The sequence below is a fragment of the Myiozetetes cayanensis genome, unplaced genomic scaffold, assembly GCF_022539395.1.
Source record: "Myiozetetes cayanensis isolate MyiCay16 unplaced genomic scaffold, myiCay2020 scf1, whole genome shotgun sequence".
In the NCBI taxonomy this organism is placed as follows: Eukaryota; Metazoa; Chordata; class Aves; order Passeriformes; family Tyrannidae; genus Myiozetetes; species Myiozetetes cayanensis.
Window position 1 is genome coordinate 69,560,670 of NW_026086604.1, and position 21,594 is coordinate 69,582,263.

General features: G+C 35.4%; 1 protein-coding gene across 1 annotated transcript in view; it reads right to left on the reverse strand.

Moving 5' to 3' along the window:
• The window catches only part of ABCA13 (ATP binding cassette subfamily A member 13), a 169,800-nt gene that overhangs the window by 105,646 nt on the left and 42,560 nt on the right, over window positions 1-21,594 (reverse strand). The window contains 8 exon segments of the mRNA XM_050329993.1: window positions 1,439-1,768; window positions 2,998-3,112; window positions 3,958-4,258; window positions 6,339-6,515; window positions 11,440-11,530; window positions 12,162-12,275; window positions 16,877-17,016; window positions 19,186-19,363. Coding sequence (XP_050185950.1) covers window positions 1,439-1,768; window positions 2,998-3,112; window positions 3,958-4,258; window positions 6,339-6,515; window positions 11,440-11,530; window positions 12,162-12,275; window positions 16,877-17,016; window positions 19,186-19,363 — 1,446 coding nt within the window.

Below are 21,594 nucleotides of genomic sequence, written 5' to 3' on the forward strand. Positions count from 1 at the left end.
GGAGAGGTACAAGGAATTCCCACCTTCCCACAAAGAGTTCCAGAGTTTTAAGTGTATAATCTCTTGAGTTTTGGGGGGGGAGCTTCCCCTAGTCCCAACAGATCAAGACCATCACTTCGACGGAACTGTAACCACCATTTCTACCAACAGACATGGAAGCTGCAACTATCGAAGTTTCATCGCTGCATGCAGGGGGTGATAACTATATATATATCTTAGGACCCTTAACCTTTCTTTCCCTTTCTCTCCCTTATATATTTCCTTAAGTGTAATTTGTTTGTGAAGCCTAGCCATGATGATTTTTATGTTTTAATATTGCTATGCTTCTGAAGTGTTATTTTTAGGCTTCAAAATTGATATGCTTTAATATTGCTGTATTGCTATAGACGATAACACCAAAAATGGCAACATACCTGTTTACCTTTGAAACAAATTGTTCTAAAGTAAACCCTACATATATATATTTATAAACACCAATTATTCAGTGTCATTTCACTCTGATCCACCCCAAGGGATTTATTAACAAGAACGAGGGTTACCCTCTCCTCCTGGGGAGGGTCATAACAGCAGGATGTCTTAAACATTATTTTGAAATAACTGATTTTAAGGTGTGCAAGTTCTTTGATGCACACAAAAAAAGCAAAAGAAAACAAAACAAAAAAATCCGCTTTGCCTATTTATGCCTGAATTCTGCAGTCTTACATCCATGTTTGCTTGTATGCAAAGAACTCATATATTTTATCTGACTGACTGACAGTGAAAAAGTGAGCTTTTTTTTTTTTTTTTAATAGTGTATGCATTATTCCACCAGCTTAATTTGGTATGTGAGTTATTCTGAAAGACTCAAGCCATAAGGTGTGAAATATGTTTTACAATGTATGATGATGATATTCAATGTCACTTTCAGGGATATAGTACATTAAGACAGTACAAAGACATGAAACAGCCTATGGCATACATAAAACAGGAAAGGACTGGGAAGAACCCATGCCAAAGAAACATATACCTCAGACTATATAGCCAGACAAATTTCTGATCTAATCTCCGATTATACTCAACAGAGAATCAACTACTAGTTTTCCTCCAAACAAATAATGACTTTCATAAGTGGCATGTCATCAGCTAATCTTGAATATACACTAACATTACAAATATTTTGAGGTCAAAATATTAAGAGAACTCATGGGCATGAAGAATGCAACTTCCTGATATTTTCTGTAGGTTTACAAAATTTCCCTGATAATTTATTTTTCGTTCCTTTCTACATCCTAACTATTTTCTCAATTGGATATTTATTAGTGGGATTTATGTCTAGTGAACACAAAAGCAAACAGAAACCTAGGAAAAAATAAGTGAATTATAATCTAAAGTGTCTAAACTGTGAAAATCCACAGCAAGGTTGGAGGAGAAAAATTAGAAAAGGAAAACAAATATTTACCATTATAATCTTGCTGGTGAAACTCAGCTGGTTCTGCAAGACCAACAAAACTACGTAGGGTAAAAAACTGATCATATAGACAAGGCTGGCACACAGAGCTGCTGTATCAGCACTGCTAAAAAATACTCCCAAAAAATAGCTTAGCATAATAACTGTGACTCCAAATTCCAGGAGAAAAAGGAAGATGAGGAAGCCATTGCTATAAGCAAAGATACCACTTGTTTTTAAAATGATGGCCAGAGCACAGCTGCTTATTGTGAGTACAATGACATTCTCAAGAAACCAAGCAAAGAAAAGAATGACTGGATGTACACCCATTGTCTTCATATACTGCAAGACAACATAGCAAAGAGAGTTAAAGTTAGGAAACAACTTTTCTTTTTCTTTTTTTTTTTTAGACAAAACATTACCACCAAGATACTAGCACCTCCCCAAAAGATGTCATCTTCCCCTTAAATTACTTATTTCTTTTCCCTTCTCTTGTGCCATCTCCTGGATCAAACACAGTATTGAGCAAGGCAGTCTCTGGGATTATCACATACAAACACAAGGAATCACAGTGCTCAGCACAACTCTCTTTTGCAAAGAATTGCAGGACCAGATGTCAGATTACTGGCTCCTCCAGTGAGTTTGCCTTTTTATAAGCTAAAAATTCTGAGGATATACTGTATAAACAGTATAAAACTGTATAAATGAATGGCATTTTTTCAGCCTCTTACTTTACTAAAAGTATCATACAGATATGTCTGTAAACCTTTATATATTACCATAATAATGATACCTGGAAAATAATAATTTAGTATCACCTGTATTTTTTTAAAAAAATGCTTTTAGATACAATCTAATACAACCTCTGAAACATTTTTCCCAAGATGATCAAAATTAACTGTATGAAGTTAATTTACTATTTTGAAGCATTAAAAAAGTCTATCTTAAAATACAAATATTAGAGAAATTAAATAACTCCCCCAATAATTCCACAAATTAAAAAGCTTACTCAAGCAGTGATTCTGCTGATCACTGAGACCAGCATAATTCTTACATTCTATGTAAAAGTATATTTTGCATAGAAAACGTACCACAAAACCTCCTGTCCTTCCATATGCTTAGCACCTATAAAGACTAGCTGTTGATATAAGCAAACAATTGTCTCATTTTCTTATGTGTCATCCTTCCTTATATTTCTCATCATTACACAGTGCATGACAAATTTTTTTATTGGTTTAGGTAGTTTTATCATTACAGACCACATAGAGCAAAACATGTAAAAGAATCCAAAGTAAAAAATATTCTATTCACAAGGACCTTTTCCAAAGAGCAATTTCCAGCTTCAACTTTTACGGTTCTTTTGCTCATTGTTTTTTGTCAGGGATAATATTTGCATACTGATGCTCAGTTATGAACCTGAGTTAGAAGCCAGAACTAGAACGTACTGCCCAGAGGAAATAAATGAAAACAAACCATCTGAATGATGAGTAGTTAAAAGTTCCTCATAAGTTTTGCATTTCAGTGCATGATAATGAAAAAACTTTCTTTTCAGAGATTAATCTGCATCTTACCTCTTCAAGATGAATTTCTCTTTCATAAACCAACTTGCGAACCATACCAGCAACTGAAACCATCCACGTTAACATCATCATAAGTGGGAAAAAAAACCCTATATTGTTCAAGAATCTATGAGAAAACATAGATGCAGAGTTGTCAGCCCCCAAAGGTAAAATATTTTCTGACAGAATGTTACTAGGTTAATATTGTGACTATTCCCAATGTATGCACAAAATAAGATCTGATATGAACAATAAGACTTATTCCTGTTCTGGTTAGAACTACTTATTTTTTATGCAACAGGCTAAACACACGTATTGGTACTACATTATCATATTAGCATTTCCAATAATACAACTGATATAATTACTCTTTAGGGTTCCATTTAAGTCCAACAGAATTCAGATTTGTGTCTGTGGCAAAGTAACATATTTGTACAGTAAGCAATAACATGACTCAGTCAACTTTTACTCCACTTTAATAGATTTATTACCACTGACTAATTTTGAAATCTAATAGTCAGGATGTTTTGATGGTTTTACAAAGAACAACCCTACAATTTTTCTTTTCCTTCATCAACTTCACACTGTATTTCAACATACGCCAGGGACCAACTTACAGTTGTGTACAGGACAACTAAGGATAGAGAAGGGACCTCTTAGAATACTCTTGAGTTAGCTGCACAGCATATTGACACAGCCTCTGTTTAGCAGACTACTCCACAGTATAGCTAGAAACAGCTTGTATGGGGTCATTTGCTAGGCAGATGTTCTATAACATGTTATGTCAAAACAACCTATTGGACAGTATTTGCTATGCTGTAATATTGGAGTAGTATTGGATATATTGGCTCAATCCTGTGCCAAGATATACATTCACCCACTAAAAAGTGGGAACCTAGTAGTTTCCCAAGTTCTCTAGCACCGGTCTAATGAGGATAATACATTGAATTAAAAAGATGAAAGTTTACTTACAGATCACTGGTATGACAAGGGTAAGGCATGGCTTGCACCTGAATGGCTGTCTCTGAGGTATCTGTCCCAGTCTGTGCTGAAATAATTGCCCTTTCAATCATGTCTTGAAGAGGAATAAAGACATGGTTGTATTTAAACCCATCAGCTGGCAACTTCTGGGGATGGGATTTCCATGTTGGGTTTTTAATCAGATCTGTTCTCATGCTATAGAGAACACTGGTTCTAATTGTATACGAAATATGTCTTGGAAGGACATTACTAGAATCTTGCCTCTTGTTCTTCGGTGTATCAAAGATGATACCTGGCATGGGAAGAAAGCAAGATTCATAACCAAGCTTCTATGATCTATGCTATTTCCATAGCTAACTCATGGCTAATTACCATATGATATGGGATACATTCACCTGTCAGGGCAGTCCTCTAAACTTTCTTGACACCCAACACAATAGCAGGAGTTTTCAGAGACACATTTTTTGCATTCATGAATTCAAAATGTAAAAAATTATTCACATGATACACGGGTTTGAAATAATCACTTTTATCTGAAAAAATTTATTCTGTGGTTTTCCTTTTTAAACTGCAGTTTCTCTTTGCATTCAGACTTAACTCTTTTTGGGGACTGTTCTCAATTCCACAGTGAAAATAACAACCATAAAATTTGTCTGTCAAAGGATAGCAACCTCTGGAAGTCGGTGACAAAGTAAACAGTATCAACACACTAAAAGTTACTCTGATATTAATTTTCAATTCAATTACAAAATTTCTACTTTAGCACAGCAGAATTTTTATGTTTATTTTCTCTAGTTCTGTATGAAGGAAAAAAGAAAAAGCAGATGAAAGCTTAATATGAGATGTAAAGATGAAGCCAAATACATGAAACTGGTTGTATTTTCTTTCTGGATGACCCAGACATTTTAGGACTTTTTGATGAATGTGAGATGTTGCCTTTTTTTTCCTTAGGAAAGGGGAAAGGTGTCTTACTGCCGTCTGGTTCTCTGAAAGAGACTAAGATATAGAATAGTCTGCTGCAAAGCTAATTTCTTTCACCTGGTCAATCTCATTTTCCCATTTATGCAAACAGTTGATTTCCTAAGACATTCCATGAGGCTATGAAAGCTCTGAAGACTACAAACAAAAGAAGGGGAATTCTACTCTAGTTTAATATCTTACTATGGAAAGGAATGTATGCCTACGTCTGAACATGTAGCATTGACACGTTGGACATATTAGGTCCCTTAGAACACCATTTTCTCTCTCTAATAATTTGAAGAGATTATAAATCCAGAGTAGAGAGAAAAAAAAACCTCTCAAGAAATGTCTTGGCTTATGACCTTTCCCCAGGTAAGTGGAAGAAAAAAACTGATCTAGAACTTGACAATTCAATTTTCTGAGGGCCAAGATTTATCTGTCCATTTCATCCCTTGAAGGGACAAACAATTTTCCTCATATAAAGTACTCTTGAGCAATTCTCCTTATCTCATGGTATGGCCTGTTAGTCTCATATTGATGGAGTGTGGCCACTGCAACATTCCGTAAATGAGGGTACTGTGCAGATTACAGAACAAGCATAGGATTCCAGATTGAGTAGTTTCATTCTCTACAACTTCTTTCTTATGTCTTCCGTTGTATACTTACAGGAGTCCAGGGATACAATAAAAACCAAATCAAATTGGGAAAATGTTATGGCACACTTCATATAGACTTAAATGGGTCTCTTTTTTGGAAAAGCTACATGCAACTGACAGCATTTTCTGCGAGACGAGAAAGTGTGTGTATTAAGAAAAACACACTTGCCTTTTAAACTCTTTTGTACAATTAACTGATTCTCAGCAATAAGCATACAACACAAGAAAAGGATAGAGAGTGTAACCCCAAGGAAAACAAGAAATATATCAGTTTCTTAAGAATTTATTTATTCTGAATAAACAAGCTAATTTCTCTGAGGTGTAGGTTTAAGAATAAACCTTACCAAAACCTATTTCTTTCCTCCTTTTTGCAAAGTCAAGAATACAAAAATTAAATTTTGAAAGGATGTAAACTAGATTAACTAGATGATCATGTCATAATAAGTAGTCAAGTTTCCTCCGTTCTACATTTTTTCAGCTTTTTCTACTTTAAACATTTATGAACATTCTTTTAAATATTTTGTTAGAAATAACAGGCTCCAAGTATCCATTTGGCCATTCTACAGCTGCAACAATATAATTTTTCTTTACAGCATATATTACAGGATTCAAATATGCTTTATTGTTCCTGTATTATATGTGTTTTAATACACACTTTGAAACTGCATAAGGTTAACCTAACTTATCAATAAACACAGACAACAACTACAAACTCCGAACTATTCTGCCAATATACATTTTACATAAGGGACTTACTAGCCAAAAGATTATTTTGCTGCATGAGTTCATGAGCCTTCTCCTCCAATTTTTCCACAGAGTCAAAAGGCTGGAAACGATCCAGTAGCACACAGGAAGAGATATTTACTACAAGCTGTGACAACAGGTCAATCTGTTTACTTGCTGAGCTGTTAAGCATCTTGTTCATCATGGTTTCTAAAACAAGGAAACAAATTGGACTTCTTAGTTTTAATGACTGGAACAGGAGGTGTGTCGTCACCTGCACATCGTGTGAGAGTAAATACCTTTTGTTTTAAAAACATAGGAATTTTAGTGTGAGCTTGTGGAAGTGCCATTCATGTTTCAGTCGCTTTTACAAGCCTCAGCTACATTTTCCTTCAATTTCAAAGGAACAAAAATGTAACAAACTAGAGTAAAATTTTAGAAAGAAACCATGTCCTTGAAGCTGTAGAACTTCTAACATTTCTGTGTTTCCATAACTCCTCCCACAAATACAAAGGGAATTGCTGTACTTCAAACATCACAGTAGAGACTAATCTCTCATTTAAAAAGGTATTGGCCAATCGTTTCTCCCTGACACTGTGAATATTTCAAGAACTTGAAATACAGAGCATAAGCATTTTGACTGGAGCCCCACATTTAAAAACATCTGAAAAAAAGCCTACAAGCTCTACATTTTTACTTTGATTTTGTCTATGGATCCAGGATGAATGTATATCTCAACCAAAGCCTCATTTCCAAAAAAACTGAACCTCTGGAGGAATTCAAATCTTCATCCATTGGTATAGAATGTAGGGATAATGCTATATCCTTATTTTTGAGAAAATAAATAGAAGGATAGCAGGATCTAGAAACAGCCTTAACTCATCTGCATTTAATGAAAACATTTGAATTTCTCAGGGAATAAACAATGTTATAAAACATCCAACACAGTTTTCCATCTTAAAATTTACAAGATTCACTTGAAGATACAGGCTTTAAAAAGGATAGGTGATGACATCATTTGATAACTGGTGACAGACAAATTCTGGAGCATAGATATTATTTAGCACCAGCACAGGAAATATTACAACAGGAAGGCAGATAAGTAAAAAAATGTATGAAGCAGCCTGAAGAAGAGACATGATTAACAGTGAGAAAGGATAAAGTAGCATAAGGAGAAAAAGTAGAGGAACTGACAGTCTAGAATTCATAAGATAGGCAAACAATGACAGGGTGAATTCATGGGTTGAGAGAAACCAGTACCAAATACAGATCCTATAGGTCTTATTTATGACTATGCTTGAGGAGGACAATTAAGGAAACAACTACAACACTACTTTTCAATGGCATTAAAAAGAACAGAATATTCCTAACATTAAGCCCAATTGGTAGGGTTAAGCTTTCATATATATCTTTATATATGTGTATGTTATTATACATAGCCCTATATATATTCTGCCCAATAAAGACAAGCTAAGGGTATTGGGGTTGTTGAGCCTGGAGAAGAGAAGGCTCCAGGGAGACCTTATAGAAGCCTTCCAGAACTTATTGTGGCCTTTCAGTACTTGAAGGGGGTCTACAGAAAAACGGGACTTTTTAAAAGGGCACAGGACAAGAAGGAATGGCTTTAAAGTGAAAGAGGATAGGTTTCGATGGGATATTAGGAGGAAATTCTTTACTGTGAGGGTACTGAGACACTGGAACAGGTTGCCCAGAGAAGCTGTATTCACAGTTTCATCCCTAAAAGTGTTCCAGGCCAGGCTGGATGAGGCTCCTGGCTTAGTGGAAGGTGGCCCCATGGCAGAGGAGTTGGAACTAGATGATCTTTAAAACCCCTTCCTACCCAAACCATTCTATCATTCTGTGATATATACACACACAAGACCTTAATTTGAAATCAATAATTAACTAAAAAAAGCTTCTCTCGTGAATTAAGCTACTGAATATTTTATCATAAGAAACATCTTCTAGCTTGCTGTTTGTTTGGAGTATACTTAAAGTTTTCTGGAATAAAATATTGTCTTTCATAAAGTGCATGAACTTCTGTATTCCATCATAGAAATAAGACATATGTATGAACAGATACAATCCACAGGAAAGGTTTAGAATTAAGATCTACAGAGTTGCCTATCTTGTCTTTTTTCCATTTATAAATGTAGCAATTATGAATAAAAAACTTAGTGAATCTGTGTTCACTATTATCTTCATCCTTTGCTTCAAACCATGTCATCCTTCATCTTCCACTCAGCTTGTTTAACCTGTTATTAACTGGGCTTTTTAAATCCACTAGTACAAGTGCTATTTAATTTAAGATTAAAAAATGCTAGAAGAATTAATTGGAATAACCCAGGCATAAATAAATTTAGGTCAGAAATTGGAAGAAAGTTTCCAGTTATCAGGAGATTTGGGTGGTGGCACAGTTTCCAGTGATGACGTTAGAGCTGTTTGTTTCCAGCTTTCTAAATACACACAGAACTATTTCATGAAGAGGTAGCAGAGGGGTAGCATGAAGGAAAGCTGGCTCTTTCAGGTTTTTATGAACCTGGCTGTTACATTCTGGATCACAAGTAGCCCTGCGTAAGGGAGATTCCTTCATAGTGAGAAAACACATCTGGGAGAAATAACAGAAGAAGGACAAGAGAGAGACTCAGCAAGCAAGAATTTAAAAGAGGAGCCTGCAGCCCAACTGCCTTCCAGTGCCTCCTGAGAGGTTTGTAAGAACTGTGCCCAGCAAGGAACTTATAAACTTTAGTAGGAGAGGGTTTATATATAATTGGTAGGAAATTATTGCAAATTGCTGGGCTGGAAAGCGAGTATAGAGGAAAACACTCACCTTGCCCACACACACCTAGCTTAGAAAGTAACAAAGGGTTTATAAAGAAAACCACAGTCTTTTCAGCCCTCAGCTAAATATTTGCTTTGCTCCACGTTAGTAAATCTGACACAGCAACTGTGTAAAATAGCTTTAGAAATTGATAAATTTGCAGGGTCTTGCAGCATGATGATTTTATAGAGAGGTTGGAAGAGTTCTGTGTCTATTCACTCTGTACACAACACTTTCCAGCAGGAATAGCAAGGTGAATAACATGTCACTAAGTCAGTTAACAATTTTTATAGCATTGTAGAGAAGTAAGAAAAGATACAAACACAAGCACCTTGGATTTGGGAATAACTAGAAGTCATTTGAATGTGAGTGTAGGTGTAATAAAACAAGGGAGTATTTGCTTTAGTCAGAAGACAAAATACATAATCACAGAGATCAGGTAATTTTAGAAAACTTGAGCTTTGGACAGAAAAAACAACAGTTTGAGAGTGGACAACCATTAACATATATGTATACATTTAAGGCTTTAATTGGATCAAGCAAGGTAAATACAGGTCTAAACAGTTGACACAATATAAGATTAATGAAATTTAAAAAAACAAACATAAGAATAGAGATTTACAGTAACAGCTACACATGATTATGAATTAATAAAATGAACAAAAAATACACAAGCTAACATAAAAATCAGAGTGTATAGTCATTCTTCAAGAAGTAAAATGGCAAAGTGAATCTGTAAAAAGAAGTGTAATCAAAGTGTAAATGCAGAAGAGTTCTCTGGCACTTTGGAGAGATCAGTTTCACAAAGGCATAAATGCTCTTGTGATCTATAGCCCATACTGATTTTCACTTGTTATATGATGTCAATTTTATCAACAGTGTTCCCTTAAAATAAAGAAATTCTAGTTTAATAAACTACTCTACTTAAATCATATTCTGTATTGAGCATCCAAGACTATTAACCATTTATCACATATTATCAAATGTCCTTAGTTCTGTTAAAAAGCTTGAAAAACACAGGCATAGATTTCCATGATGTTGTCTACAGTGGTGAAGGTGGATCTGACAACTACAGAGATCATAATATCTATTTAATGAAATATTGTTTGTCCATAACCTATCGTGTAGCTCCCAGAGTTGGATCCAAACAAACAAAATCCATCTATTACTCAACAAATATAGTGAGACAGTTAAATTTCCAGCAGGCCCTGAGCTTAAGAGACTTGTTCTTTCCTCCCTCCTTCCTATCTTTCCAGTAGTGGAAATGATTCTGTGGGCTTGAATTATGATCCATCTTCACCATGAGGGGTGAGGTGTGCCCAGACTAGGCAGCAGTTCACTGGTTAAGAAAATCATTCTGAGAGAGAACAGATTCAAATTTGAGTCCCTGACTTAAGGAGAACACAGAGCCCATGATCTTTCTGGATTGAATTCTGGACACGGCTTGCCATTTTTCTTAGTAAAAGTGTGTGCAGCCAGTTCTAGTCCTCAAATACAGCCTTCAAAACAAGGCAAATTTCAATTAAACCTCACTTCCTGTGTGCAAAAGAAAAGCCACACCAGCTCACACAAACCATGACTGCACCAGATCAGGGCAGTAGTACAATTTAAGACTGAGAACACTTCTAATTTATGAGCTCTCAGGAGCCTGTATGGATTTTGTCCATCTCCTGCCTAGAGGCAGGTACTGAATTCCAATAAAAGTTGCACTTCAGGTACATCTATTTATTTTAGGTCTATTCTTAATTCTTTGAATGTAAAGCAGACTTAATAGCCTGTATTGCTTTAAAGTCCATTTTTTTGAAGCAAGGAGGGCCCCAGCATCATCCCCGTGGTCCCACTGGGCCATCCCAGGACTGGGGCTGACCACGCAACTGATTCTCCATAAACATAGAAAAAAAAAAATACAGGCAATTCTCGATCAAACACACTGTATCCAATTTAATTTTCTATTTATTTCCTTCAAAATTTACTATAAAAATATACTTCTACCTAATGGAACTGAGGTTATTTGGTTTATGTCTCCCTTCACTCCTCTTGAGTGTAGGTCTTACATCTGTAACTCTCCCATGGGAGTTTGCCAGTTCTGTTTTGTTACCAATATTGTTTCCATACTCTAAAATTCAAACTATCCACTCAGAAGAGAAAACACAATTAGAAACATTTGAGACTAACTCAAGAGAGTAAAATCTCTTATTACGTTACTTTAATATCACTGAAGTAGGTAGAACATTCAATTTCATCTAAATGTAGTTCTAAGTTGAAGTTCAAGTCTAATAAGGCTAATCAGTACATGCACTTTTATGTACATACCATATGTTTGCATTTTTTTAAGGAGTTTTTCCATGTCAATATCCAAATTACTTTCTATGAAGTGCTTTATGAAATTGCTTTGCAGTGCTTCCTAAAATAAAAAGTGATAGTTGTTGTGTCAGGTTTATCTGCTCTAAAGAAATACAAAATATACATACGCATTCATGTTCGATTCCATTACCAAGATTTCCTGCATAACACTGGAGCTGTCATTTAGTCTCTCTATGTCTTTAACCTTGCCCTCTTAACAGGTTAAATCCACATATTTTAAATAATTGGGGGAGTAGGGGAGGGGAGAAAAGGGAGAAGAGGAGGTGACAGGGGAAGACAAATATGTAGAATGAAAAAATCCCAGAAACAAGAATGCTTTTTTTATTTTTTTTAGTCAATACTTCCCTCATCAGTTTTTTCATCAGTTGCACATTTTGCTGGGAAATGCAAACAATAAACAAGCAAGTTCCAAAAGTATTTTATATCCCTTATTGTTCAGTGATACCATAGTAATATTGGAAATAGTGAGGTAACATTACTTCTAAGCATTTTCACCTCAGAAGTTTCTCAGTATCAGACTGTAGGTTCATAACCTAAAGCTAGTCTGCATCTTTTTCAGCTCTTTTTAAACCTGAAGTCAGATATATGGGCAGTTTTACATGTTTATAAATACAGTATAGATCAAATGGCAAAAAGTTGAAAAATAGAAACCTCTTCTGCAGTTCACCAACCTGCAGTCGTGAGACTGTGAGGACATTTCCACTGGTTTTAAAAACCTCAGACATCCTAAGCCAGGTCTCAGAATAAGTCTTCAAGTTTTCCACAAAAACAAAAGTAAAATTAGCCTGGGAAAAAGAACATATGGAAAAAAATGAAGCTAAAACTGTGCACAGTAAATCTTAGGAAAATCTGCCATGCTTCAGAGCCTCTGCAACTCCATTTCACTTTGATAGTCAGCAGTAAGAACATCCATGTTTTCTTTTCTTCTACTTAAGAAATTGAAAGTATTTTTTCGCAATACCAAGCAAATCAAAGAGAGGTTTTACTGCACTGTGTTTTCTTGTCTCCCACCTGAAGTATCACAAAGATCTCTTTATTTTATAATGTCTCTTTCATACAGAGCATCATGGAGATGCTTCAGAAAGACAGAGAAAGAAATACAGTCAGGGCATATTCGAAAGAAAGCCTTTGCAGTTGTGGGTCTTTTATTCAAACTATTCACCAGAAAATATAATAAAAATGAAAGTTGGAAGCGTGGTCTGGACCATAAATTCAACTGATTAATCAGTCTATTTCAACATACTTCCACAGGGAAAGTCTTGAGTAAAGCCAAATATTTTCTGTCCCAGTCAAACATAGGCTACAATTTCTCTCTTAGCAAACAACTGGCCATTTTTTTCCACCCTGTTTTAAACAGATCACAAGTGTACTCAAGATTAGAAAATATTGCAGTATCTGTTTGTTTAAATTGGTGTTATCAGTCACAGAAGTGCATTTAAGAACAATCCAGCACTGTTGTTACAGTAGAAATTGTGACATTTCCCAGCAAAGAGTGTCTGCAGTGAGTTGTAAACTTCAATTTGGGACTGCACTTTTTGCAACAATTCCTACTGAAAGCATACAATTTCTGTCATAGTATTTTAAGTGCCTTTTTCAAAATCACACCCTTAGCACAACATGAGAAAACATTTTGCAGTGGCTCTTTCTTCTTCTTTGTAACACAGAAGGCAACAAAGAGACCCTTACATGTAATTTTGTTTTTCCGAAAAACATTATGCATCAAACTTCTATGAGAATCCCTATTCCACTTCAAAGAGCCATAATTCATTAGGATTAAAATGAAAGTGATCCTGAATGTTAAACTAAATCTGGTGTCAAATTAACTAAACAAGTTCTTTTGACCAGAAGCAACACATAAACCTCATGGATTGAAACCCCAGACCAGGCTCGATGGTGACAAGATGAAGACCAGCAAGGCTACAAGGGTGACAAACAGCCAGTCTGGGTGTCTGCTATCTCCACAGAACAGAACAAGCACAGGTCACACCATAACAGAAGGAGATCAAATTTTCAGACATCAATAGAGATTGTTGTATCAAGCAGCTTGTAAGATTTGGGCTCAGTGTTTCTTGACTTGATTCTGAACAGCACAAAGGATTATTTTTTGTGCTGAAATTGCTTTCAAAGGGCTAGAGTAACTATAACGTGCTTGTATTCTACCTCCTTATACAAACAATAAAAAGTCCCAAATTACTGTAGCAGCGTGGATTTTTGGAAAAGATGACCTTTATATAATGCAGGCACTCATTTGAAAGACATTAAAAGAGCAAAGCGGTAAGTTGTGTGCAGAAGGTACAGAGACTAAGGCAGTATACACGAAACTGAAAACAAACCTATTGCTTATCAAAAAAAGATTTGAGAAAGACCATTTGCATACACACAGACACTACAAAGCAGGAAGCTATTAGAAAACTTCCTTTAAAAAGAAGGTTACATCCAAATAAGAAATAAACACAAACAAACAAAAAAAGGCTAGAGAAAAAAAAAAGGAGGGGTTAGTTTAACAATGTTTTTGTTTATTCATTCACCACGGTAGGCCTTTGGGAAGTACCTTGTGTAAAAAGCCTTCTACATGTGGAACACTTTGGAGAATCTGTTTCAAATTAAAGCAGCAGAATAAAAAAAAATCATACAATTTAACGAAAGTTTCCAGAACAAGATAATGTCCAGCCAAGAATTCCAAAAGCACTCAAGGATTAAATAGTTGAAGCACCCACTGTAGTGTAACCTCCTGATTAAAATTCCCTTGTTATCAGGGAAGTGGAAAATAGCAATGCAAATCCATAAAAATGCTAAAAGAACCAGAGGACTGCACACTAATAATACTGAAATCTAAGTAAGTTTAAATTTTTTTATGCTAGTCATAAATTACAATAAAGAGTAGCAGTAAATAGAGAATATAAATAAATACAGCTTGCAGATAAAAACACAGAATTTTGAAATAGAAGTTGACTAGGAGTTTGAAGTGGAAGAACAAGAAAGTGAGGAAGAGATGGTTGATGCAGAACAACTGACTACAGGCACGATGAATACTAAGAGTTTATATAACCCAAATTGTACATTTGTACAATTACAGCAGGAAAGTCCTGGCAAGGCTGACCCCAAAGTTTTGGGAAATAACAGAGAGTTCTTCTAATGTGATTGCCTGAATATAAGACCACTTTTAAGAATAATCTGAAATACTTCCATAAGATCAGTTCATCAGTGGCAAAAAGTTTAGTTGTGAAAGTAAAGATCAAAAACAACACATGTAGCCTTTGAACTCCTGGATGCCAATTGGCACAGAACTGTTTTGCCCTCAGTCAGCACCACGTCCTGTGTCTGTGACAGTCACTGTTATTCTACACAGCAGAACTGTTGATTTCTCTGAAGATAAAAAGCAGTAACCCCACAATTTATGCAAGGCTGATCAATTACATGGTCTTGGAAATAAATAGTTCATGTGGAAAAATTGCAGAATACATCCTAGTATACAAACATCAATGTTCTTCAAAGCTTTAATCCTCTACTTTTTTATTCTAGAAAAGAGCTGTCATGTGGTCATGCACTCTAAAGGAAATTAGAACTTCTATTTCAATTTCAGGGGGAGATTAGGCTGTGTAAGAGCTACAGAGTTGGTTTTTAGTAGCTGTATTTGAGACACCTAAGATAATATTTTGCATTTAAATTTTCTTTCTGTTCAAGCAGTAGCTGATAGACTTATGCAATAAAACCAATGAAAAAGCTGTCGAAGAAACTTTCCCACTATATTCATTCAAATATGTGTTCATACCTGCTTGCTAGATTTAAAGGATTGGGGAAAGGGACAGGTGTGTATTTACACAGATTTCTGAATAAGCCAATGGAACTTTTGTGAGCCTAAGAATATACAATGAGAAGGAGAGCTTGTGCTAGAGATGTCTACCAGAATCTTTGTATTGTTTCAGAGCACTAACCCCCCAAAAAAAACCAAAAAACCAACAACCAAACAACCAAACAATCCAAAAAACAAACCCACAAGCAAACTTCTTTCTGAACTGTATTACTCATACCAGATTTCACTCAAAGATCTATAGAGAAACATACTGTACATCAAGATATATATCTTCTCACAGATGCTTTTAAGAATGGAGATTTGGCATAATCACAAAATAATGTGGAAATATATTAAGGGCATTATTCTAAATGTCTTTGTAACACAGAATGTAATTAAGTATTCAAAAAGATTTGTAATTTCATCACTTCTTATAATTCATTCTTAATACAATTTCCATCTATGAACATCAAGAGCAGCTTCATTTTTAACTGATTAAAAATTTTTAATTAATTATGCTGAGGTCCAAACCAATAGCCTGTTCCCCAAATTAAGTTATTTAACTACAAAATATGAAATGGCTGAATCTTTTTTTTTCCAATTCAGAACAGAAACCATAAAGTTACCTAGTATCTGCTATGTAGAAAGGGCTTTTTGGCTTAGTTTTTTTTCTATCTTTTTACAGCACAATTCAGAATACCACAAAGTTCTCCATTTACAGAGAATAGAGTTACCATTACATTTAATGTCATTACTTACAAGCAGCAATTATTTTTTTCCAGATTTTAAATTAAGACAAACTGCTGTTTTTGAAAAACTAATATTGCAGAATAAAAATCATATATTTGGAAGGTCAATGCAAGATTTGCACAGAAATCTAATACATACTTAAAATAAGTCATCAGCCTTCCTTTTACAGAACTGCCTCTAAGCTAGTCATGAAGAAACATGTTATTGTCAATAATCACTCTCCAGACAGTGCACCGACCATACCAGAGACAATAAAACTGTTGAATGACACCAACTCATCAGCATCCACACATACAGCACCTCAGCTACGACTGGTCATTCATACTACTGGTGTTAGAAACAAAATCAGGAAGGATGCACTGTAGGTATCTTGGGGTTTTGTTTAGAAATGCAGCTCAGTGACTCCCTCAGAACAGGCTTTTGTTTCTGGGGCATCCCTTCCCACAGCTCTCTATGCTGCCCCATTGGAGTTCCCATCACAAGAAAACGCTGAAGGCAAAATCTGCTCTAGAATACATGAATCCCACACCTTGATTCATCATGATTCACATGACACTTCTCCTAATGTGTTCGTTTTAACCTTTCTATACAAGGTTTAAAGGACTTTGAGCAAAATTCTGCTTTTCACACTGAGGTGAAACCACCATAACAAGTAGAATAAAAGTTAAGGGAAGCATTAAGCTTTAAGTGGGAAACAGGTGAGACCTCAGGGGGCAAGGTGGATCTGATTTTCAAAAGGCAATTATCCAATTGCTTCTACCTACCCTGAAAGAACCAGACATTCAATATTAAGTACAAAGACAAAATCAATAAACAGAAATAGTAGGGCTTTTTGATACTCACCTTCTCTATCACCAGGTCAATCATGTTGATATTTGAATTGTACAGTAACTTCCCATGTAATAAAGGTTTCAGGAAAGTCCATAGCAAAGCCCCATTAGGAGACTGCAAAATCTCCTGATAGAGTTTCAAGCAAAAAGGAGCTGCAAAAAGAAAGACAAACTTGCATTTAAGACAGACAACACAGGTGTCAGTGGTTTTTTTTTAATTCAAAGAAAACATGGAATCTTATTTTAGAGTCTGTCACAGCACCATGGCAAACACTATCCACCTGCCACTAATCAATCAGTATAGGTCCCTGAATAGAAATTGTTTAACCACAGTCTGTGACAGTGTTAAGGATGCAGAACTCTAAACGCTAAATATGAAAAAAATAATCAGAATCCAGAGAGCTCCTCACATTTGTGAAAAGCAGCCTGTGAATCCTAAAAGTTACATAAGTGCATTTTAGAGCAGAAGGACATAAGCAAAACCTCTTCACACAAAATGAATGCAGAGGGAACCCCTCCCTCTGTTGTTGTTCTGCAGCTCTGTATTCCTACATAAGAAAGAATTAGGAATATACAAATTCCTTTACAAATACAGAGTTTTCTATTTGTATAATATTAGAAGAACCTATCAAAAAGACCAGAAAAAGATGGTCATGACACTTAACTTCTTGATTTGAAAAATCTATCCATTCACTTTTCCATTCCTTCATTAAAAAGACATATTCCTACATCACACAGGGCTATGAATACATCAGTGTGTATGTCCTTCAAAACTACGATGTAAAGAATAGTTTCCAAGATCTACCACTGCATTTGTACTCACATAAAGGCAAGGAGTTTCCTATGAGAAACGTTTAGATTTTTATCTAAAATCCAGCTCATGTGTTTTGGGGTTTTATTATTTATAATGAGTGGATTTAGAAATGGGTCATTTCTAGTACTTTGAAGAAATATTAAATAATATCATGAATTCCTCAAGGAAGACAAATCTTTCTACATAATGGAAAACTAGGCCAAAAACTTTTAAATGCCTAACAAAAGCTAAAGAAGTGTCAGAAATGTCTCATTAGGAACAGCCAGTTCTTTGCCCAGAGTTTTACTTTCTTGAATGAAACAATCATTACTAACCACAATCATTGCTAAATAACAGCAAAAAATTAAGAGGCTGCAAGTTGGCCAGTCAGAAACATCAATATCCTAAAGGCACAGAAGATATGCCAGTGTGAGTTTGCTGTCATTTTCAGAAAGTCATTAGGAAGTGTTTGGTATACACAAAATACATACAAGTTAATCACTGTGGAGTAGTATGTGTAGTAATAACTTTCTGTGGCCTCAATTTTTTTAAATTTTTATTTTCCATTGCCTCATTTACAAATTTGCAAAATATAGGCAACACTATTAATTCACTCATAGGAAGCTGAAACTAACTGATGTTTTAAAGATATTTCAGGGTCTTATGATAAAAAGTCTCACAACACTGCAGAGTTGTGACAACTTGCAAAAAAAATATCATCAAGAAACAGTGCTTCTGGCCTAGGGAGCTTTGAAAGGACCTAAGTTCCAAACAATCTGTCTAATCAGCCATCCTGCTAACTTCAGACAGGAAAGAAAAGCAGAGCTGCTTGCTTACCACTATATCCCACACACATAAGTGAGAAGGCCAGGGCAGAGCTCTGACTCCCTCCCAAGGGTCCCAGCCCAGCCAGGGGCAATTTCTGGCTGTAGAAACCGACAGACGACAGAACCTTCCCTAGTGACGCTCTATCACTGTATTCTTCTCTTGCACAGAGCCACTGAGGCACTAACAAGGTTATTAACAATATTAAAATTAATCAGGGTAAGTCAAATATGTATTGAGGAAAGGGAGCAAAGGTGAAATTATATGAGAGCTAAGAGAGTTTTCTGAGCACTTGACAAAGAGAATAGGAATATCAGCCACTAAAAAACTCATTTTATCCAGAAGGTTTGCATAATTTACTGCGCAAAGAGTTTTTATTCACAGAAGAAAAGCAAGGAGCAATACATTCTCAGTCTTGTATCTCAAAGATATGTCTTTAATAACAAGTGCTTTAAAAATTATAATAAATATGTCTCAAAGACAGGAATATTCCAATTTATTATTTGCAAAGATAGAAAACAACCAGAATCACTTTTGCCTCATCCACAATTATCTTATAGCCATAAAACTTTTAATTGATCAATGGCTTGTGTTCAAGATGACAGTGTCAACAGATGTCAGCTGGCATATAAATATTTCTATTTAAGAGGGAAAAACTTCTCTAAACTCTGTGAGTGCAACTTATGATTGATATTTTTTCTTACTTGATTCTTCAGGAATGCCATATTTTGTCATATTGTCCTCCAAGAGTCCCATGATTCTGGGCATGTCAATGAACAGGTTGGCATTGCTGAAAAATGAAGATTCTTCTTTACACATTGCCTTGATTACAGATTCCAGGGATCCAACAGCTGAACTTCTGAACTGCCCACCTCGCAGAAACTAGAACAAATGAACAGAAATACAGATTAATCAAACAAGCTTTTAGAAGCTTCAAGGAGTAGTTCTGGTGTTCTGTCAACACTGGCAACCAAGGAGATTGACAAAATTAGGCTGTTGAAACTGCTTTTAAGAATGAGGGCCTGCTGTGCTCTTTTCTGTTCTTCTGATCACCTTTGTCATGGCAAAAGGTAATGTAGTTTCAATTATCAGGATACTCAATGAAAGACAGTATTACATTAAACTTTGATAAATACTACATAGCAGGCAGAAAAGGAATGAAAAGATCAAGACAACTGGACTTCAGATACCCTGATTTCATTGTCAGTTTTCACAGAGTATGCTCTTCTGGTAGATTATTCCTGTGTCACTAAGGCAGGATACAACCAAATCCATTTTGCAATGAATGTTTGCAGTGAAGACATTTGCTAAGAAGAAAAAAAAGTATTGAAGTGCACATGCCCTAAAAGCCTATTTTTCAATTACATCTTTTAAATTGTTAGATGTGCTTCTACTTTTTGCACATCTTGAGTCATACCAGCATTTATTATTGCCATTTGCTCATGACTAGCATACATCTAATGAGGAAAGAGAGCAATCTGACTGCTCTTACGGCTTAAGCACCATCATTTGCCACATTAAAAAAAAAAAAAAATTTAAAAAAATATAACAGCCTCATCTTCTGTGCAGCTTCACTTTTCAAGCAATGTGCTCAGTTTTAACTGGTATCTTATGGAAGGCTGTACAGGTGCACAGTTCTAAGAGGATACAATTGCAAGGCAACGTGCTGCTAGAGCATAACTGAGGGGTGCACTGGCTCGCCTCAAAGTCATTATTGTTGCAGATGCGTGGCAAGAAAGACATAACTAGACTATCAGACATCATTTGAAGACTCCACAGCTAGCAAAGAGAAAAAACACTGTGATATGTCAAATACACGCATTCAACAATGAAGTAAATTCGCATTTTTTCATTGGATTTTTTTAAACAGAAGAGTCAATTTTCAAAGTAGTACAGCACTTTACATAAAGATTTAATCACAGGCAGTTTGGAGATTGAGCTATTAGAAACAGTTTATCCTGATCAATGCTTTCACTGAAGTGCCAGGTGCTTCTTTAGTAATCCTGGAAGAATATTAGTGTTGTTTGAAACTCAGTGTTAGTTGCTCCCAAAAATCTTACTTTTAGCATAAGTTTCAGCACAGAGCATAGTAAATAAATGGTACCCAGATTTCGTAAAACCATCATCTACATCTCTTGAATGAATCTGCTGGCATGGATTTCACTGGAGAAATAAACTTTATGCACAAGGCTGTATAAAAGTGGTTTTGAATCTTTATTAGTGATTATTTGAGCTAGAGGGATAAATGAGGCTTATTTCAGTCAAAGAGCACAAACTTGCTAATTAATTCCAGTTCCAATCAAAATAACTTGGAATTCAAACAATGAATATTTATGTGATAAGCTGCCACTAACAGTCTGAATTTACTTACTGTCTTTCAGCTAAATATCCACTGACTCAAAAATATATGTTTCCTAAAATTTGGCTTTGAAGAAATAGGAGAACTATATAGGATGGATGTTCACCAAAAAAAGTTATCTTTGATCCAGTTGTTCTACTTTAAACTACATAAAGTAGGACTGCAATCAAGACTGATGAATCCAAACAACCAGCCTCCTGCAAAGTAATCACTCAAGCAAGTCACTCTAACAAATTCATGGAGAGGAAAGCAAGCTAGTGTTGAAGATTAAAAGACTATCCGGAACTGGATTATCAAATGGAGGCAAAAACCTCATAGAACAGAGGCTTCTGAACTAACTGAACAGCTGTATCCTTAAAAAACTACTATGAATAAAAACAAATTCATGTGGAATACAAATATCAGCTATTCAACAAAAAATCTGAAAGCCAAACTATGGGCTACAGTTTGCACATAAAACTAAAATATATTCAGAATCATTACATTAAAAAGAGAAAAACTAATGCAATTTTTCAGGAAAACTACAAGGAGGTTGAAGATATTTCAAAATTCGATGAATCAGAAGGGCTCAAGGAATAAAATGCAGAGAAATAGGTATTCTTAGTTCTGGGAAAAATCATAAAGAGAACAAAGTCTTTATTTTCCTGAAATTGACAGAATCACAAGGAAAAATAGCAAAATTGCTGGTTTGATTAAACAGTTTTTCAGAAACCTATTAAATTTAGACGGCACTATTTGAAAAATAGAAAAATCA